At 44.4% G+C, this 21,083-nt stretch overlaps 1 protein-coding gene across 13 annotated transcripts in view; it reads right to left on the minus strand.

Moving 5' to 3' along the window:
- CADPS2 (calcium dependent secretion activator 2) overlaps positions 1–21,083 on the minus strand; it is a 356,172-nt gene that overhangs the window by 201,579 nt on the left and 133,510 nt on the right. For all 13 annotated transcript variants that reach the window (XM_081211433.1, XM_081211428.1, XM_081211431.1 and 10 more), the window contains exons 4-6: positions 16,712–16,792; positions 15,868–16,104; positions 8,102–8,223 (exon numbers count right to left, since the gene is read on the minus strand). In XM_081211433.1, coding sequence (XP_081067559.1) covers positions 8,102–8,223; positions 15,868–16,104; positions 16,712–16,792 — 440 coding nt within the window. The remainder of the gene's footprint in view (positions 1–8,101; positions 8,224–15,867; positions 16,105–16,711; positions 16,793–21,083) is intronic.

The following is a 21,083-nucleotide window of genomic DNA, read 5'->3' on the forward strand; positions in this document are numbered from 1 at the left end:
GGTAAAGGGACCCCTGACCATTAGGTCCAGTCGTGGCCGACTCTGGGGTTGCGGCGCTCATCTCACTTTATTGGCCAAAAGAGCCGGTGTACAGTTTCTAGGTCATGTGGCCAGCATGACTAAGCCGCTTCTGGCGAACCAGAGTAGCACACGGAAATGCCATTTACCTTCCCAGCGGAGTGGTACCTATTTATCTAGTTGCACTTTGACGTGCTTTCGAACTGCTAGGTTGGCAGGAGCTGGGACTGAACAACAGGAGCTCACCCTGTCACGGGGATTCGAACCACCGAACTTTCTGATCGGCAAGCCCTAGGCTCTGTGGTTTAACCCACAGCGCCACCCATGTCCCATTTACATCATGGTAAAAATGACACTGAAACACCTTCATATGGCAACTAAGAGGCTATTTCCACCTGCCTTGCCCCATCTCCAGCCCGAGGAATGTTCAGAATGGAGTTGCAACCATGGGCATTATTTATATGTGCATTTTAATGAGTTGAATAGAGTGAAAGATTGAGAGTCATGGGTGTGTGGAGCAAGGGGGCTGGCTCCTGGAGGCTGAGGCATGGTGGCTGCCCCTGAACTTTTGAGGGGGGAAGTCCCCCTCAATGTTCAGAGGGCACCAGGCTGACATTCAGGACATTGCAGAACCAGACAGAGGGCCTTCTCGGTGGTGGCAGATGTGAAGGAAATAAGCAGCTATCTTATCTTTAAAAGACATCTGAAGGCAGCCCTGTTTAGGGAAGTTTTTAATATTTAATGCTGTATTGTTTTTAACACTCGATTGGGAGCCGCCCAGAGTGGCTGGGGAAACTCAGCTAGATGGGCAGGGTATAAATAAAAAAATGTTGTTGTTGTTGTTGTTGTTGTTGTTGTTATCGCATGACATTGTACACGGGCCCCCTCGATCCTCTGGAGAAGAGGGCACCTCTGGTGTGGAGATTGTGTATATGAATTTAACAGTGCTTAATCTATCTTTTGGCTTTTATTTTGTTAATACTGCTTTATAGATTATAAATGTTGTCTTGATTTGTTAATCTTATAATGTGACTTTTGCTTTAATGGTGATGTTCAGCTTATTTTTCAGCTGTTGTGTTTTACAGATCGTAATTGTTTCACTGACAGAATCAAAGAGTTGGAAGGGATAATCTGAGATCCAGCGCCGAGGGCCTTCTGGCAGTTCCTTCACTGAGAGAAGTGAAGTTACAGGGAACCAGGCAGAGGGCCTTCTTGGTAGTGGTGCCTGCCCTGTAGAACGCCCTTCCATCAGATGTCAAATAAATAAATAACCATATGACATTTAGAAGACATATGAAGGCAGCCCTGTTCAGGGAAGTTTTTAATAACTGATGTTTTAATGTATTTTTAATCTTTTGTTGGAAGCCGCCCAGAGTGGCTGGGGAAACCCAGCCAGCTGGGCAGGATAGAAATAATAAATTATTATAATATTATTATTATTATAATCTAGTCCAAACACCTGCAGTGCAGGAACATGCAGCTGTCCTGATTTAATTATTCTATATGATTTATGCCAAAAGCTCTATTATGTTCTGTCATGATACTGTGAGTTATTGCTTGTAAGCCGCTTTGGGATTCATTTGAATGAAAAACAGCATAGAAATATAACCAATCAAATCAATGAACTATATTTGTTTATATGGGCTCAACGCTCTTATTAAAGCCCAGTTTACCTGAAGAGAAACAACTGGTCATACTGCTTGCTCTGGGCTCAAATAAAGGATTTGGCTAGTTCCTGCCTGCCCCTTCTGTCGGAAGCAAAGATGAGGAAGCTGTGGATAGCCAGTTTCTCTTGGGAGTACAACTCCATAATCCCTGTCCATTGGTCATGCTGGCTTGGTCTGATGGCTCAAAGAATATGGCTGCTCATGGCAGTGGTGGACAATGTCGCCCATGGAGAAACTGCAATGTTGTGCACCATTGTGCACTCCAGATTATGAGAAGCGTTGTGAGCAGTGAGTCACTTCCCTACTCCAACTCTATTGTTTATCACCCACCTCTTTTGCTCTGTCACCCTCGTTTGGCTCCCTCTCCCTTCTATCCTCCTGTCATCCTTCTCTTGTTCTCCCCCCTCAATTATCTCTCTCTCTGCTCTCTACCAAATGGGACGTTCATGTGCAGTTCCTTGGCCAAACGTTCTTCAGTGATAGGCTGAACATGGCTGCAGTCATTAACACTCTTGGGTGAATGAAAATGTGGAAGAAGAAATTTCAGGCCATGTTTTGAAGAAAACGTGGCCTAAAAATGGGCTCCTTTTATTTCTGTTCACCAGTTCACTTGGACTTGTTCCAGGTACCGTATTTTCCGCTCTATAAGACGCACCAGACCACAAGACGCACCTAGTTTTTGGAGGAGGAAAACAAGAAAAAAAATATTCTGAATCTCAGAAGCCAGAACAGCAAGAGGGATCGCTGCGCAGTGAAAGCAGCAATCCCTCTTGCTGTTCTGTCTTCTGGGATAGCTGTGCAGCCTGCATTCACTCCATAAGATGCACACACATTTCCCCTTACTTTTTAGGAGGAAAAAAGTGAGTCTTATAGAGCAAAAAATACGGTATTTTGCAATCTGATTCTTGTGTTTTGGCTGTATCAACTATTCTCCTCCCTTGACTCTGTGTGCCTTCAAACGCTTTGCCTTGCTTTTTGTGTGCTGCTTAGGGAGTGACTTTTAAACATATACCACAAAAGCGTAGAATTTTATGGTGTCATAAAACAAAACAGCTGTACAATCTTGGCAAAGCTTTTCCATAATTGTATTTCCATGCTAGAAAAGGCTTAATCTGTTGAATTTCTGTCTGCCATACAATGCTTAAAGGGAGAAGAAAACTGTTTTCCCCCAATGCCAACCCTAAACCAAAATCTAGTTTGCCATCCTCTGCCCAGTTACCTGTGCTAAGCCTCATTAAACATGAAGATAATTACTTCTGAGTAGACAGACATACCATTGCAATGTAAGTTAAGTATACAGTACCATAGATTCTAAATGCGTATCTGGTTTTTAGCTCCTGCAGAACAGGACTTGCCTACGCTTTGTTGAAGACTTTTCATATTTTCATTTTGCAGGGAGAAGGGATTCTTTAACATCCACCCACACTTACTGTGTCGTAGTATTTGCAGATAGTAATTTCTAGGGACTACCTGATCTCAGATGAGCATACTGCAGAAAAGATGCATCCTGGTTGCTGGGGGGGGGGGGGAGATAGAGCAAACTACGGAGATTCCAAGGATTAGAAAATAAGACAAGCAGGGAAAATACACAAAAGTGGAGGAGGAAACAACAGCTCTTTAGGACTCCAGCGATTCCTATTACCAGCTATCCAAACAACTTGCTTATCGATCACAGCTCTCTGACTTCGCTCACCAATATGGCTGGGCGATATCTGGTTTTCAATATCATGATATATCATCAGCTAAACATTGTGATACAACAAAATATCATAATGTCTAAAATAAGGATGTAATTATGTAGGGGCAAATGGGATGCGGGTGGAGCTGTGGGTTAAACCACAGAGCCTAGGACTTGCTGATCAGAAGGTCGGCGGTTCGAATCCCCGCAACAGGGTGAGCTCCCGTTGCTCGGTCCCTGCTCCTGCGAACCTAGCAGTTTGAAAGCACGTCAAAGTGCAAGTAGATAAATAGGTACCGCTCCGGCGGGAAGGTAAATGGAAATTTCGTGCGCTGCTCTGGTTCGCCAGAAGCGGCTTAGTCATGCTGGCCACATGACCCGGTAGCTGTACGCAGGCTCCCTCAGCCAGTAAAGCGAGATGAGCGCCGCAACCCCAGAGTCGGTCACAACTGGACCAGTGCACGGAAATGCCGTTTACCTTCCCGCCGGAGCAGTACCTATTTATCTACTTGCACTTTGATGTGCTTTCAAACTGCTAGGTTGGCAGGAGCAGGGACCGAGCAATGGGAGCTCAGCCCATCGCGGGGATTCGAACCACCAACCTTCTGATCGGCAAGTCCTAGGCTCTGTGGTTTAACCCACAGTGCCACCCGTAGAAAGCTAAAATTCACATTTATTTATCTGCCTAATTTTGCTTCTGCCCACCATTAGTCTGCCCCCAAGGGAATGCGGCCATTGTGTTGAAAAAGGTTATAATTTATATTAGCTTTCTGAAGCCATTTTGAACATTTCAACATTCAGCTGTTCCTGTACTATTTTCCCGAAAGCTGCTCTCCAGTTATATTAACAGAGGCAAATGTGATGTACCTGTCCCTGACTTGACACTTCAGTTGCCACTAAACGGAAAGTAATCACAGAAGCATGGATAACCTGTATAAAACAAGGGGCCTCCCACTCAGCGGAAGAGCTTATGAGCACCACATGCAGCAGATTCCAAGTTTAATCTTTGGAATCCTTGCTTCTAAGGACCTCTGAGAGCAGCTGAGCAAGACCTCTTTCAGTAAGAGTAGAGAATACTCTGATAAAGAAGGACAAGCTGAAGTGCTAGCAGACATCTAAAACGTAGGAGACACAGAAATTCAGGATGGGGACATATGACTTAACAGGCAATGAAATATGTACTATGGTATTACTCAGATTTGGTGAAACTCTTTTTTAAAAAGATAAATAAAAAAGGAGAGGGGGGGAGAGAAGCTTGTCACAAGATCAGGAGTAATACAATCTGGAAATATGTTAAATTAATTGATGAGAAGCCATTTTGAACATTTTGAGTGATGAAAGCGGAAGGTTGGACCTAGAAGGGAAAAAATACCACTTAGCAGAGTAGCAACAAAACCTGAAATTTTAATTACAGCCAGAAACATTTATTGGTGGGTTTATATTAAATAATATAAACAATGGCTGTACTAACAGTTGACAGAAAGGGTTGTGGAAGTACTGTTCTTTTATCTCTATTTCTTTTGTTTTCTCTCTTTTTTTCCTGTTTTCCCCCTCTTATTTTTTCCGATTCTCTCGATATCTTCATTTGTACTATTCTTTCATAAATGAGTGGTCCATAATCCTATCTATGTGCTTACAATACTTCCTAATGGGTTTTTGTGTTTGTTTTGAACAAGTGTCTGTTTTGTAGCTGTCGTCTGGGGAGCTTGTTGACTACAATTTTCCAATTGTTTTACAGGGCCAATTAGGGAGCAGGAAAAACTTTCATCGGTCTTTCTTAAAACACATTTGCAAAAGACCCTGGACGACATTTTAACAGCTAAGAGAGGCCTCTGAAGAAAACTGCGCAACCAAGAGGTCAATCACATCAACCAAATAAACACTTCATTATCTACCCGTACGCCAACTTTTCTACTTCAAATGATAGGTGGCATCATCAAGTCCTTTTGCTGATTGTACTCTCCAAATATTACCTGGAATAAGTGGATCGTACAATTAGAAGATGTTCAGCGGATAAGTAGGCTTTGTCAGGACTGATTATGGAGCGTTAATTATAAACTGGTTGCTGAACCTCCCCAGTTCACCCTCCTGCTAACCTAGAAAAGACGCATCTTGTGTTTAGAAAAACATATATATTAGAGGGGTTTTTTAGACTGGAGAAACATCAGTTGCACGGTTCACACATACTTTAATGCACTGAGTGCAAACATATTATTAAAATGCAAACCTATTCTTCCTTGTAACCAAATAGTGCCTTGGTTATCAAATCTTAATAAAAAACTTTTGGCATGTTATCCTCTAATGGACAAGAATCTTTATCAGACTATAAAACTTGATTCTGGTCTGAATTCGTTTAAGGTAAGATTCCAAACTAAAGGTGATGGAGGGATAATTGAAGCATCTCTAGTCAGTGGAAATCATGGAAAAAATATGCACTGATTAACTGTACAATACACAAGTTCCCCCTGTCCCTTTTGCCATTCACTTTGTCTCTGGTGGTGGTACCCCGAGAACAACTTCTGAAACATTTCAACATTCAGACAGGATGGCAAGGGAGAACATAGGAAGCTGCCTTACACAGAGTTGGGCTGATGGTCCTTTTAGCTCAGTATTCTCTCAGTACTGGCTCATAGCAGCTCTCCAGGGTTATAGAAAGCCTCTCCTCCTTACAGAGGTGGGAGTTGTGAGCAGGAGCTGTTTCCCGTGTTAGCAGGGGGTGTTCCAGCCCCTGCCCAGCTGACCTGGCTGCTGCGCCACGCCCCCAGGTAGCCAACCAATCAGGTGGAGGCTTGGGGGGGGGGTTGCCGCTCAAATGTTGCCGCGGCAGCACTTCCCTTTCATTCCACTGCTGGTTTTTGACGGTCCAACCTTCTGAAGAAAAGGGTTTGGCAAGGCTTCCATAGCCCTATGGCCATTGAAAAATCCAGGAAACTCTTAAATTGTGTGGTGGCACACAAATTGTGCTATATGTATGGCCATGTGATTCTGGATGCTGACATCCGGTTCAGCGAGTTGTCTTTGTTTCGAGATGACGATGTTCACCTTTCGGATCTCAGCAATGATATTTGGCTGGCCGACATCATCAGAAGCCTTAGGGATTGGTTGTAGCTGTGGGGGTATTGGCGGTGAGCCTCTTTTGGCTCAGATGGCGGTTAGGCATTGTAATATGTTTGTGTATTGGAGGGCAGGGTGTGGCCATCGCCTACCCCTCCACTTTATGGGTATTCCGGTAAGGGAATCCGGCAGTTGTGGATCCTGTCCAATGCCCTTGCTGGTGGCTAGGGCCATGGCACGACCCCCGGTGACATCAGGGGGAGCTTTCAGTTGTATTTGCATCAACAGGATCCTCCCACTGGTGGTTAACCCTTGTTAGACTCACCCCTCCCTGAGGGGGTGGAGTCACACTCTGATGTTTTATGCAATGCCTAAGCCAATACCTCTCACATGCTGTAATCAATAAAGTTGTGGCCTTGTTTAGCCCATTAACCTAATGTACTGTGTCCATTTGTCTTTCTTATCCCCAGGTGGGTGGCGGGTCCTTGAATCACAAAGAGGACACTCCCGATTCCTACCTAGAGATGTCAGGGACTGGACATGGGAATGGAAAGGCTCTACCGCTGTGCCCTTTCCAAGCTTGTGACATACGTTTGACTGTGTTGTTGTTATTGTTTAGTTGTTTAGTCATATCCGACTCTTCATGACCCCATGAACCAGAGCACCCCAGGCTCTCCTGTCTTCTACCGCCTCCCGCAGTTTGGTCAAACTCATGCTGGTAGCTTCACGAACACTGTCCAACCATCTCGTCCTCTGTTGTCCCCTTCTCCTTGTGCCCTCCATCTTTCCCAACATCAGGGTCTTTTCCAAGGAGTCTTCTCTTCTCATGAGGTGGCCAAAGTATTGGAGCCTCAGCTTCACGATCTGTCCTTCCAGTGAGCACTCAGGGCTGATTTCCTTCAGAATGGATAGGTTTGATCTTCTTGCAGTCCATGGGACTCTCAAGAGTCTCCTCCAGCATCATAATTCAAAAGCATCAATTCTTCGGTGATCAGCCTTCTTGATGGTCCAGCTCTTACTTCCATACATCACTACTTGGAAATTCATAGCTTTTACTATACGAACCTTTGTTGGCAAGTTGATGTCTCTGCTTTGTAAGATGCTGTCTAGGTTTGTCATTGACTGTACGTTTCACTGTAGTTACTACTAAAGTAGTGGGTTAAAGGTAAAGGTACCCCTGCCCGTACGGGCCAGTCGTGTCCGACTCTAGGGCTGTGCGCCCATCTCACTTAAGAGGCCGGGGGCCAGCGCTGTCCGGAGACACTTCCGGGTCATGTGGCCAGCGTGACGAAGCTGCTCTGGCGAGCCGGCACCAGTGCAGCACACGGAAACGCCGTTTACCTTTCCGCTAGAAAGCGGTACCTATTTATCTACTTGCACTTTTAGGGGTGCTTTCGAACTGCTAGGTGGGTAGGAGCTGGGACCGAAGATGGGAGCTCACCCCGCCGCAGGGATTCGAACCGCTGACCATGCAATCGGCAAGCCCTAGGCGCTGAGGTTCTACCCACAGCGCCACCCGCGTCCCCAAAGTAGCGGGTTGCCTGCCCCCAAATAACATCAATAAAACCAACCATGCTTCTATTTTGCCTCTTTAAAAAAAAGATGGCACCTACTTTGGGGCACAGTTTCCCCACCATGTGGAGCACACATTTCTTGTGAATAACCATCCCGGCGCAACGCTTACTGTGGTCTCGATGCTTCGGCCTGATCTGTCTGGAGTTTCTCTCCTCCCTCCACTTCCATCGTGCAGTAAACAATGCGGCTGGGAGCAAGTGACTTCAAGCCTTGGACTTCTGCTATAACAATCTGAACAAGGAAAACAAGACACAGCAAATGAACATCAACCGTTCGAAACAAAAGCAGTACACATGTAAACCACATTATCATCAAGGATAAAAAAGGAGGACCCAGATGGGTCTGTAAAAATGCTAACTTTATACGTCGCGCATCCAGAAGCAGGCCTATGTGTGCAGATAATCCTCCATTCTAAGTGGTGCTCTGGAATAAAACAGCAGCAACAAACATACACAGCATACGTGGTTGTGTGTACTGTGATCTGTACCAGACTGGGTCCGCACTTGGCGTCTACCAGGTAAGGTTTGACAGTTATCCTTCTAGGATGAAGCCCAGTCCATCGATTGATCAGAATTGTGAACACAGATAGCACATGAATATCTGTTTGGTGGATGCAAGGATCTGAGGATCAAGGCTACGTCTACAATCCTGAAAGATGCATTTAATGTAATGTAATCTAGTGGTGACCGCGTGGCCTAATGGATAAGGCATCTGACTTTGGATCAGAAGATTGAGGGTTCGAGTCCCTTTGTGTCAACACGTTGGGACGCCGGTGGCGCTGTGGGTTAAACCACAGAGCCTAGGACTTGCCGATCAGAAGGTCGGCGGTTCGAATCCCCGCAACGGGGTGAGCTCCTGTTGCTCGGGCCCTGCTCCTGCCAACCTAGCAGTTCGAAAGCACGTCAAAGTGCAAGTAGATAAATAGGTACCGCTCCAGTGGGAAGGTAAATGGCATTTCTGTGTGTTGCTCTGGTTTTGCCAGAAGCGGCTTAGTCATGCTGGCCGCATGACCCGGAAGCTGTCTGTGGACAAACGCCAGCTCCCTCGGCCCATAGAGCGAGATGAGCCCCACAACCCCAGAGTCAGTCACGACTGGACCTAATGGTCAGGGGTCCCTTTACCTTTACCTTTAATCTAGTGGTATGCAAAAGAGAACACCCTGAAGTTGTTATTATATTATTGAACAGTGAAGCGAACATACAAAATTGTATTCTGAGCTTCTTTTGTGCAAAGTGCTTTTAAGCTACCAAACTAGGACAAAACAAGTATTTTCCATTTTAAGATGCAAACTCTATAACACTTGTGCAGAAAAACACAAAAGACAACAATAGAGTTTCAAGATCTAAAGCCGAAAGGCAATTTAATATATAAAAAACACTTTATGGCTTTTGTACCACTTCCATAGTGGGTTGCTCTGAGTGTGTAGTGCACCTTTAACAACAAAAACTAGTTTATCAATTGTGCCCATGCTGTTGCTCAAAAACATTTTAGGAGTGGATTAAAAAAATGTGAAGTTTTGAAGCTACTCTCCCTTTTCATAACTTGATGCAATCCTTCAACACCAGTGATGTCCTTGAATAAAAATTTGAAAAACTAGTTAGACTTAACACTAAGGTTCTGAGAAATACTTGCGCTGCTAATGAACTTCAGGGATATGAATGGGTGCACATGAAGAACATCTTATGATATACAAGTTTATTGATAGAAATGTGTCAAAGCATCCAAGGGAACATCTTTGGATCCAGCCTGCTACCAGTGAAGAGGTTGAGTGCTTGACACAAACTTATGCGGATATTGCCATGTTTAATTTTATTTTAGCATGTATCACTGAGATACAGTCATTACCCTAAGACTACATAAGCTACTTTCAACTAGCAGTCATTCACAACAAGGACTTGTTTTACCAGCAAAGCAAGACTGAAACTAATTAAGTCAACGTCAAAAGCAAATTAAACCTAGGGACTATAGCATCTGTATTGATTTCAGAGAGATTTGCTTCCATGAAGTTTTTGATTAATCATACCGAACCCGGACTGAATATCCCTCCATATTTTTGCAGGACCATTCAACCTCAACTTACCTCTGTGATACTTTGGCCCAACACCAGATTTTCCTTTAAGGCTTGTTTTCAATTTTGGGATTGAATAAGGTACAGTAGCCAAAAACCAAAATGGCACTGCTCACAGAGAGGAAGAACTATTTGCCTTTTCATGCATTCGCTCTGCTAAAGGCTTCAGTAGCATGGTGGAAGAACAACATGAACCACAAAATGCACCACCACAAAATGGGCTAGGTGCAAAGTGGACTCTTAGCCCAACTGCCCAAAGCTCCAGTTACACAACGCTACTGTAGTTCTGCCTCTGGATGGATGTAAGAATTAGGGCTCTGCTTTTGCATTTGCTACACAGTTTCCAGTGCTGAAGAGCCAAGCGGCCCCCTGAATTAAATAGCTTGTCTTTTTCCGGAGTAAAGGTAAAGGTAAAGAGACCCCTGACCATTAGGTCCAGTCATGACCAACTCTAGGGTTGCGGCGCTCATCTCACTTTATTGGCCAAGGGAGCCGGCATACAGCTTTCGGGTCATGTGGCCAGCATGACTAAGCCGCTTCTGGTGAAAGCAGAGCAGTGCACGGAAACACCGTTTACCTTCCCGCTGGAGCGTTACCTATTTATCTACTTGCATTTTGATGTGCTTTCGAACTGCTAGGTTGGCAGGAACAGGGACCGAGCAACGGGAGCTCACCCCGTTACGGGGATTCGAACCGCAGACCTTCTGATCAGCAAGCCCTAGGTTCTGTGGTTTAACTCACAGTGCCACCCGCGCCAAGCAGCCTCCTGAATTAAATAGCTTGTCTTTTACCGGAGTAGCAACTACTAACTAATACCTGGCTATGCATGTGATTTTCCATCACATGCACTTCTCCGAAGCCTATCAAGTGTCTGATGTTATTCGGACAAAGGTTCTCCTCCTCCCCCCCTTCCCACCCCCGCTTCTTTTTAACAGAAATCTGCACGTATGCGGGCCAACTTGCATACGCGTTTCCCAGAGTGGAAAGTGGCACATCATTGTTACAGTCTGACATCTAAGGAATTGGAAGAAAAGAACAAACAAAACATCTAAGACAATTTTCTCTCTCTCTCGAGGGAACAGTTACATCTTACTCACAGTTTTGGGGAAAACTTCACAGACATTTTAGCTCATTTACCACAGATAAAGCTGCTATCAGCTTCAGTTCACATGAATAAATCGGATGAACTATGCCTTGCCAGTTTTGGAAAGATCATTGGATTAGGCAACTCCCAATACTACTTAACCAGTCTGGAATTACATGGACAAGGGGCCATGCAAGAACAGAGAAGATTGTTCTGAGGACACAATTTTAAAACGAAAGTCTACAATATTCACTAGAGCACTCCCAATTGGCTATTTTACATAATTACTTAACTTGTTTAACTTGTTTTTCTGAGGCAGATGAATGTATTTTAGAATTAAAATACAGGGGAACCTCAGTTTTCGAGCATCTCGGAGGCCGAACGCTTCATTTTTCGAACGCCGAAATCCCGGAAGTAATTGTTTCCGTTTTCGAACGCTCCTCGGAAGTCAAACAGCTTCCACTGCATGTTGTTCGTCTTTCTCAATGCAATTTGCCAACACCCATTGCACCTCAGTTTCCGAACGTTTCGGCAGTCGAGCGGTCTTCCGGATCAGATTACGTTCAAAAACCGGTGTTCCACTGTATTGCCTACCCCCAATTTTAAAAACACAGTGCTAAAAGAATACTGACCAGAAAAGCAGATTTATTAATTTTTTTAAAATTTAAACACTACTGCACAAATATTTCAGTTTTATTAAACACACACACACACACACACACACACACACACACGTACGTATTTAGCACAACTTAAAACTGGTTAAGCAAAACACGCAGATAAAATGGTGTTGACAGGATACGTAATAGTCAACATGTGCAGAAGTAGACAAGTGGAAATAGGCCCAGAGTCCACTGGTATCCCCAGAAACAGTGAAGGAGGGGGTCTCAGAAGCATCACCATTATCCAAAAACCTGCCCAAAGGGGCAGTTCCATGGAAGATCTTAGCATATTGTTCTGGAAGCAAATTGACATATTTTATGTTTCTCTGGGTGTGAACTGAACATGTCTTCCATTTTATCCCAGAGTACTAAATAATACAGTCTAGGTAGGAAAGGTTTGGGGAATACCGACTTAATAAGACTATGTACATTCACATTTGTAGCACAAATGAAAATCTAGCAGAAGGATCCTATTTCTAAAGGACTTCTGGCTTTCTCTTCACACAACAAAGCTATGTTATGATAATTTCTCCCCTTTAAATTCGAGTGAGCATTTGTCTCCTAAACCATTCTTCCTTATTAACAAAAGAAAGATTTTGATAGTCCTAAGGTACAAAAACAAACCAAAACCCCACTACGCTCTTCTTGGCTTACAGACGGTTTTTGAGTTGCCTCTCTCAATTCAGAAACCAAAGCTCATAATTATGGAAAAGCTACCCCTACAACCGCTTTCAACAATTTTGATTCAAAGGGCAGTAAATAAAATCCTCTCATAACACAGCCAGCTTGTGAAGAAATGGCCCCATGCCCCCTTGCAATGATGCTGTCATCTGTGGTGGGAATGTCTGGGAAATAACAATGCCGTCTCCTTACGAAACATTACCATGGTGCCCATCAGAACTTCATCCCTGATAGGACAGCAGTTTTGATACACTCTGCCTAGCAACTTCTGACACTCTGATATACCGTCCTTTCCTGTCTATTAGATGCCCCCATGTATTAGGACCCCTACCCCATTTTGGGGGCTCAATTTTAAGAAAATGAGGGGAGATGGCCCAAAGCAGCTGCGGGCAGGAAACACTCCCTAGATCTTTTCCTGCGCACAGATAGGGAGTGTTTCCCTCGCGCAGCAGCATTGAGGGAAGTTGGGCTCCAGCCAGCCAGCGCCCCCAGATCGCTCCCCATTTGCTGTGGCATTGGGAGAAGCTGCGCACCTCCAGCCAGCACCAGCCAGCGCCCCCAGATCACTCCCCACACCCAGCAGCATCTCCCCCCATGCCACTATCCGTGTATTGGACGACCCCAGTTTTTTGACCTGATTTTTGTGTCCAAAAACCTCGTCCAATACAAGGAAAAATATGGTAAATGACACACACACACACACACACACACACACACACACACATATATATGAGATTGATGAATGGTAAAAGTGGATTCCTCTCTGCAAATACATACAGGGATGCTGCAGAAAGGCTTGTGTTTCCTTTAAAAGATTATGTCCCACAAGACCTATTTACCAAAAACAAAGCAAAAACCTTATCAACACTGTGATAAGAGGCAATGGCTATCACTTATGGCTAAATCCCACTGCCACATTCTATACTTTCTCTTCCTAAGCCCAGCAGGGAGCTGCTTTAACCCCTTCCCCTCAGCAGGTAGGGTGGCCATATTTCAAAAAGTGAAAATCCGGTGTCACGGTATTCTCCTCAAACCTAAGGGAAAAATGTGAGGAGAGAACTTTTGTGCTGACGCTGTCTTACTATCATCACAAATTGAATGTAGTGCCTGTAGTACTTTGCCAGGAAGCGACAAGAGTTTACACTTAAGGCTGTATATGTTCCTATTCCGAAATCTCTTAAGTGGCCGTATCGGTGAACTGGGAACAGACAATTGGCTGAATTAGAGCGTAATTCTGTACACAGTGCAGAATTAGCAAACTTCCAGGAGAGGAACACTTCAGATTCTAGCTATTTGGAGACAAAATATCTGAATTGCTTCTCATGCTGAAATGGCCCAGGGGTTGTGGCGGTGAGAAATGGGAGAGAACAAACCTCCTCATTTGGTGAAAAGATTGCATAGCAGCAAAAACGTTCTCTAACCTCGGTATACATCCAAAGGGCAGCATAAGAGGTCAGGACGATACAGTAGTATCTTGGTTCTCAAACACCTTTGTACTCAAATGCCGAAAACCCAGAAGTAAGTGTTCCAATTTTTGAACTTTTTTTCGGAAACCAGATATCAGATGCGGTTGTCGGCTATTGTTTCCGGGGTGCCTGCACCAATCAAAAGATGTGCCTTGGTTTTCGAACACTTTGGAGGTCAACCCGGCTTCCTGAACAGATTAAGTTTAGCACTTTTGTTTTTGCTATTTATTTTGCATTTTTCTTTTTGAGGCTTTTTTGGTTGATTTGTATTTGTGGCTGTGTGGAACCCAGTTCAGCTACTGATTGATTGATTGATTGATTGATTGATTGTGTGATTGCAGAAATGGATAAAAGCCCCCCATCCAAACAATGACTATCATCAGTGCAGGTAAGAATTTTTATTTTTATTATGTGTATCATCTACAATACTGTCTTATTTATTTTACAGTACAGTACATTGATTATTGCTTTCATTTTATGGATCAATGGTCTCATTAGATAGTAAAATTCATGTTAAATTGCTGCTTTAGGGGATGTTTTTAAAAGTCTGGAACAGATTAATCCATTTTGCATTACTTTCTATGGGAACACATGCCTTGGTTTTGGAGCGCTTTGGTTTTGGGACGGACTTTCGGAATGGATTAAGCTTGAGAACCAAGGTACCACTGTACTGTGCTTCAGGAGGAGGGCGGATGGGGTCTGCACTGCACTTCAGAAATGCTCCAAGGACTTCCAAAGCACAAGGAAATTCTCCTGCCCTCCACCTGTGCAGGAGAACGATGTGGGGTTGCCACACATGCAAGAAGTGATGGGAAATACTCAGCACAGCAATCATATCTATGGATCCCTGCATGACCAGAGAGAGAGAGAGGTTTTAGCCTACCATTCACCCTAAGGTGCTTGTTTCCCACTGGTACACCTTTATGGTCTACCTGTAACCTCAAGTGGTAAAGTTATACCTGCCACTCTTTTTGAACAGGTCCTGATGTACTGGGCAAGAAGAGGAAAACAAGGAAAGATGTGTTTATGAAGATATACCTGAAGGAGCGTCTCCACCCCCATCAATCTGCCCGGACACTGAGATCCAGCGCTAAGGGCCTTCTGGCGGTTCCCTCACTACGAGAAGCCAAGTTACAGGGAACCAGGCAGAGGGCCTTCTCGGTAGTGGCACCCGCCCTGTGGAATGCCCTCCCACCAGATGTCAAAGAGAGAAACCAGACTTTTAGAAGACATCTGAAGGCAGCCCTGTTTAGGGAAGCTTTTTATGTTTAATAGATTATTGTACAGTGGTACCTCAGGTTACAGACGCTTCAGGTTACAGACTCCGCTAATCCAGAAATAGTACCTTGGGTTAAGAACTTTGCCTCAGGATGAGAACAGAAATCGCGCAGCGGCGGTGGGAGGCCCCATTAGTTAAAATGGTGCCTCAGGTTAAGAACAGACTCTTTCAGGTTAAGAATGGACCTCCAGAACGAAATAAGTTCTTAACCCAAGGTATTTTAATATTCTGTTGGAAGCCACCCAGAGTGGCTGGGGAAACCCAGCCAGATGGGCGGGGTACAAATAATAAATTATTATAATATTATTATTATATTATTATTTATGAAGAACTTATGATATGATCCAGCCATCATCATCATTATTCTTTTGTGTTGCCTTAGTTAGAATCACACCCTTGGAAAAGGTAACATGACATTTACACAAAAGAGAGCTACACCAGCCAAATTTAACCGACAGCCTGAAATCTTTCTTATGCATTTAGCCACCAATAACAGCAGAGGCTTGCATACATTTTCACAAAATTTGCAATGGAGTGTTTGCCAGCTAAAGACTGGGCTGCACAAATAGTGTTGCCTTAGAATTACAAAGAGCAAATTAAACTGTCAGCAAGCATTACACGATATGCATACTCACCTCCAACGTGAATGACAGCACCACATCAGATTTCGACAGCTGAACATCACTTTCATCTCCCAGGTCCATGAAAGCAGAATTCTGCGATCGCTTTAGCTTCTGTAATTTAAATTCCGGGCCACCTTTGGACACTGGAAGGCTTTCCAAATTTGCCATTAGCAAATTCACTGAAGACCGCAATTCTTCTATATACATGTGTTCCATTTCTTTCGATACAAACTTTGGAAATTTTCTTTCCTTGAAAAATATTTTTAAAAATTCGGTGTGTAAGTTACTGTTCAGTGACTGCATGCATTACTTTAAAATCCTCTTCAGATCAACATAAGCCTGCTTACCTGGTATTTGCTCTTACATAAATATAAAAACATACTTTATAAAAATCTTTCTGCCAGGACACTGAGGTCCAGCTCCAAGGGCCTTCTGGCAGTTCCCTCCCTGCGAGAAGTGAGGTTACAGGGAACCAGGCAGAGGGCCCTCTCGGTAGTGGCACCTGCCCTGTAGAACACCCTCCCATCAGATGTCAAGGAAATAAACTACTATCTGACTTTTAGAAGACATCTGAAGGCAGCCCTGTTTAGGGAAGTTTTTAATGTTTGATGTTTTATTATGGTTTTAATATTTTGTTGCGAGCCGCCCAGAGTGGCTGGGGAAACCCAGTCAGATGGGCGGGGTATAAATAATAAATAATACATTATTATCATTATATATTTTCCTGGGCAACCAGTGGGAGCCACTGATAGCATCCTGACAGTCCCACTGAATTAATGAACATGATTGCAACCTTAAATAGATTACTGAAATGCTCTACTCGTTAAAGCTAGAAAGAAAAGCACAGCAGACTTACTCTGGCCATTTGGTCAGCCATTTGGAGATGCCCATCAAGTTCGCGTCTAATCTGGGCTGCTTGCTCATCTGCATTGTCCAGCTTGAATAAAAAAAAAGGAGGGAACACACCACAATATTAAAATAAAGTACTAATCAGGCACGGCACACTATTTGATATTGGCATCAACAAAACAAAATTCAGCCTCGGGGGGAGTGCATCATCAACTTACGTAAACAAGACAAGGAAACACAATGTTGCAAACTCATTTCGCGGTCAAGGGAGGAATTAAATATCAAAGAAGTGGCCTTTGACAAATGGCTGCAACCAGTGCCACATGGGAAGCAAATCCATAGACTGGACAGTGATATTCTGAATTCAAAGCAGCCTTTAAGATGCCATGGTAAAATAAGGTCAAAATGCACTGAGGAAAAGACAGGAGACTACAACTGGTTTTTTGGTTTTGTTTTGTTTTGTTTTGTTTTGTTTTGTTTTGTTTTGTTTTGCAGGCTAAAGCACAGTTAGGGTGGTGCTGTGGGTTAAACCACAGAGCCTAGGACTTGCCAATCAGAAGGTCAGCAGTTCGAATCCCCGCGACGGAGTAAACTCCCGTTGCTCGGTCCCTGCTCCTGCCAAACTAGCAGCTCGAAAGCATGAAGTGCAAGTAGATAAATAGGTACCACTCTGGCGGGAAGGTAAACAGAATTTCCATGCGCTGCTCTGATTCGCCAGAAATGGCTTAGTCATGTTAGCCGCATGAGCCGGAAGCTGTATGCCGGCTCCCTCGGCCAATAAAGCGAGATGAGTGCCGCAACGCCAGCGTCGGCCATGACTGGACCTAATGGTCAGGGGTCCCTTTACCTTTAAAGCACAGTTGCATGGCGCTGTTTTTCTGTTACCAACCGGAAGAGCAAACATTCATTCTGCATGCTGCAATCCCATCTCTTCAAGCTTCTAAAATTGTACTAGTCACGGCTCACATGCTTTCATGTCTATCTTCAGGACTAGAAACGCGTTTAAAATAATAAGCTGCTGAATTCTGCTTGCAGTTCAAACAGGCTGTTTATATTATAGAGTGTATGATCTTAACAACTGCTGTGCTACCTTATTATTTTTTTAAAAAGCTGCATCACTCTAAAAAGCCATTTCCAGAGACATCTTGATTATTTATATAAACTCACTGTATACATTTCTGAAGCACAGAACATTGATGAGAATAAACGAATTAAAATAACTCAAAAAGACACTCAGATGACAAGGAGCCTGGGGATATTATAATACGAATGCAAACACATTGTTAATTATGTGACTCTGAGTGTGTTGTAAGAGTGCTCTCAGTTTAATACCTCAGGGAGCACCTTGCTACAGCTACCATTCTGACAAGTGCTACACAGAGAAGCAGCTGAAACAGAACCCTAGAGCTGAAAGGTCCCCCAAAGGCCATCGATTCTATTTCACAGTGCCAAAGACAGCTTCATGTTAGATCACAGTGTTTTCTGAGTGAAGAACCGGCACCACATACAGTAAGATGTCTCCTGTATGTGGCTCCAAGTGGCTTTGCAGGTTCCCATTTTCAGCCTGGTTCCATGTGCTCCTGGACAGTTGGAACCTATACTTCAGATTGCTAGGCAATGTTGTTGTTGTTGTTTAGTCGTGTCCGACTCTTCATGACCCCAGAGCACTCCAGGCACTCCTGTCCTCCACTGCCTCCCGCAGTTTAGTCAAACTCATGCTGGTAGCTTCGAGAACACTGTCCAACCATCTCGTCCTCTGTCGTCCCCTTCTCCTTGTGCCCTCAATCTTTCCCAGCATCAGGGTCTTTTCCAGAGAGTCTTCTCTTCTCATGAGGTACCCAAAGTATTGGAGCCTCAGCTTCACGATCTGTCCTTCCAGTGAGCACTCAGGGCTGATTTCCTTCAGAATGGATAGGTTTGATCTTCTTGCAGTCCATGGGACTCTCAAGAGTCTCCTCCAGCACCATAATTCAAAAGCATCAATTCTTCGGCGATCAGCCTTCTTTATGGTCCAGCTCTCACTTCCATACATCACTACTGGGAAAACCATAGATTTAACTATATGGGCCTTTGTTGGCAAGGTGATGTCTCTGCTTTTTGCCATCAATTCATAGTACAATCGCAGCACTAGGACTGGGCAATGTATCAATATATTGTCCAAAACTGGTCTGCAGTCCACATCATGATATTGGCTTAATAATTTTTGACCTGTCAATATACTGTGAATTATGGTGTGTGTGTGTGTGATGCAAAAATCACAATGTGGTAAAGGACTGTGAAGCCAGCCAATGCCTCTACATAGCTCCATCCTTACTTCAGACATTGTGGTATTAGCACAGTGGTACCTCTGGACACCTCTGGTTGCATATCCTTCAGGATGCTAACGCGGCAAAACTGGAAGTATTCTTCCGGGTTTCGCCCCCGCGCGCTTGCGCAGAAGTGCTGTACCGCGCTGTGCGCATGTGCAGAACAGGCACCTCCGGTTGTGAATTCCTCGGAATCCGACCGGAGCTCCGGAACGGATCCTGTGCGCAACCAGAGGTACTACTGTATAGCACAATGTTTAGCTGAAAGTTGAAAACCAGATATTGCGACGTTAAGCTGGTGATATATAGCAATGTTGAAAACCAGTTATCCCCCAGCCCTACCCTGCACTATTGTCTTATCTGGTGGAATGCTCTGTCACAAGAGACTAGGGCCCTGCGGGACCTGACATCTTTCCGCAGGGCCTGCAAGACAGAGTTGTTCCGCCAGGCCTTTGGTCAGGGCGCAGCCTGACTCCGTCCTCTGGCAACCTGCACAGAATTTTGCTTAATTGGTTGCCATCAATTTGATTTAATTAATTTTTATAATGAAATATTTTTAGATTGTGTGACTATTTGACTGTTTGATTATTTGATTGTTGTTAGCTGCCCTGAGCCCGGCTTCGGCTGGGGAGGGCGGGATATAAATAAAATTTATAGCCAGAGGTCTCAGGGCGGTTCACAGAACAATGTTCACAGAACATTGGCGGTTCATACCCCAGTGGCCATGCTAGCTGGGGTTGGGGTGAGTTGGTGTTCAGCAACATCTGAAAGGCCACAGGTTTCCTCACCCCTGCCCTAAAGGTAATTTACAGGTAGAATTCTGTTGGCTGTTTGTGTTCTTCAGAATCTGGAAATCTGAATGCCAACGGAGGTGAGTTCACAAACCTGAGGCAGGCACACTCAAAGAACATCTTCTGTAATGCAAATGGTATCTCAGTATCTTGTTGCACAACTTCCACATGGCACTTTTGAAAGCCCTGGGGTGCAGTGGTACCTCGGGTTACAAACACTTCGGGTTACAAACACTTCAGGTTACAGACTCTATTAACGTGGAAGTAGTACCTTGGGTTAAGAACTTTACCTCAGGATGAGAACAGAAATCATGCAGCGGCAGCACAGCTGGCCCCATTAGCTAAAGTGGTACCTCAGGTTAAGAACAGTTTCAGGTTAAGAACGGACCTCTGGAATGAATTAAGTTCATAACCAGAGGTACCACTGTAGTTAGAAAAAAATGGAATATATTTATAACCAACTTCTGTCTACAGCTGTGGGTTGTCTACTTTGTGTGCATGAGCGTGGGAATCCTATACAGTGGTGCCTCGCAAGACGAAATTAATTCGTTCCACAATTTTTTTCTTCTTGCGAGTTTTTCGTCTTGCGAAGCACGGTTTCCCATAGGAATGCATTGAAAATCAATCAATGCGTTCCTATGGAGACCGTCCGGGGACAGAGGGGAAGTGCTGCTCTGTCCCCTCTTTTGAAGCAAGGGGCGGAGAGGAGAAGATCGCTTCTCCCCCTTGCCGCCCCTTGGTTCAAAAGGGGTCCGGGGAGAGAGGGGAAGGCGCTGCGCCTTCCCCTCTGTTCCTGGAGCTTCCGGGGCTGGCAACGGGGAGAACCGATCTTCTCCCCGCCACCCCTTGCTTCAAAAGAGGTCCGGGGACAGCGGGGAAGACGCGCTGCGCTTCCCGCTATCCCCGGAGCTTGCGGGGCAAGCTTCATTTTGTGAAGCAAGCCCATAGGGAAATTCGTCTTGCGAAGCAACTCGAAAATGAAAAAACCTTTCGTTTTGCGAGTTTTTCGTCTCGCGAGGCGTTCGTCTTGCGGGGCACCACTGTATTTCTATTAGCATTGGATGTATAGTGACACGTCTCTCCTGTATATTATCTTCCACATGGTAAACCCAAACTGATCCAAGACTCAACCCCTTAGAATTTAACACATTGCTGCTGGCTTACCTTAAGCAATACATTGAGCTCTTTTAATCGCCATGCAGAAAGTCTTCCTGAAAAGGTACACCTGGCATTGTGTTGATTTACTCATATTGACTTTCATACAGCTTAAATAAAGGTTAAA

Source organism: Podarcis bocagei (genome assembly GCF_964188305.1).
Source record: "Podarcis bocagei genome assembly, chromosome: 10".
Lineage (NCBI taxonomy): Eukaryota > Metazoa > Chordata > Lepidosauria > Squamata > Lacertidae > Podarcis > Podarcis bocagei.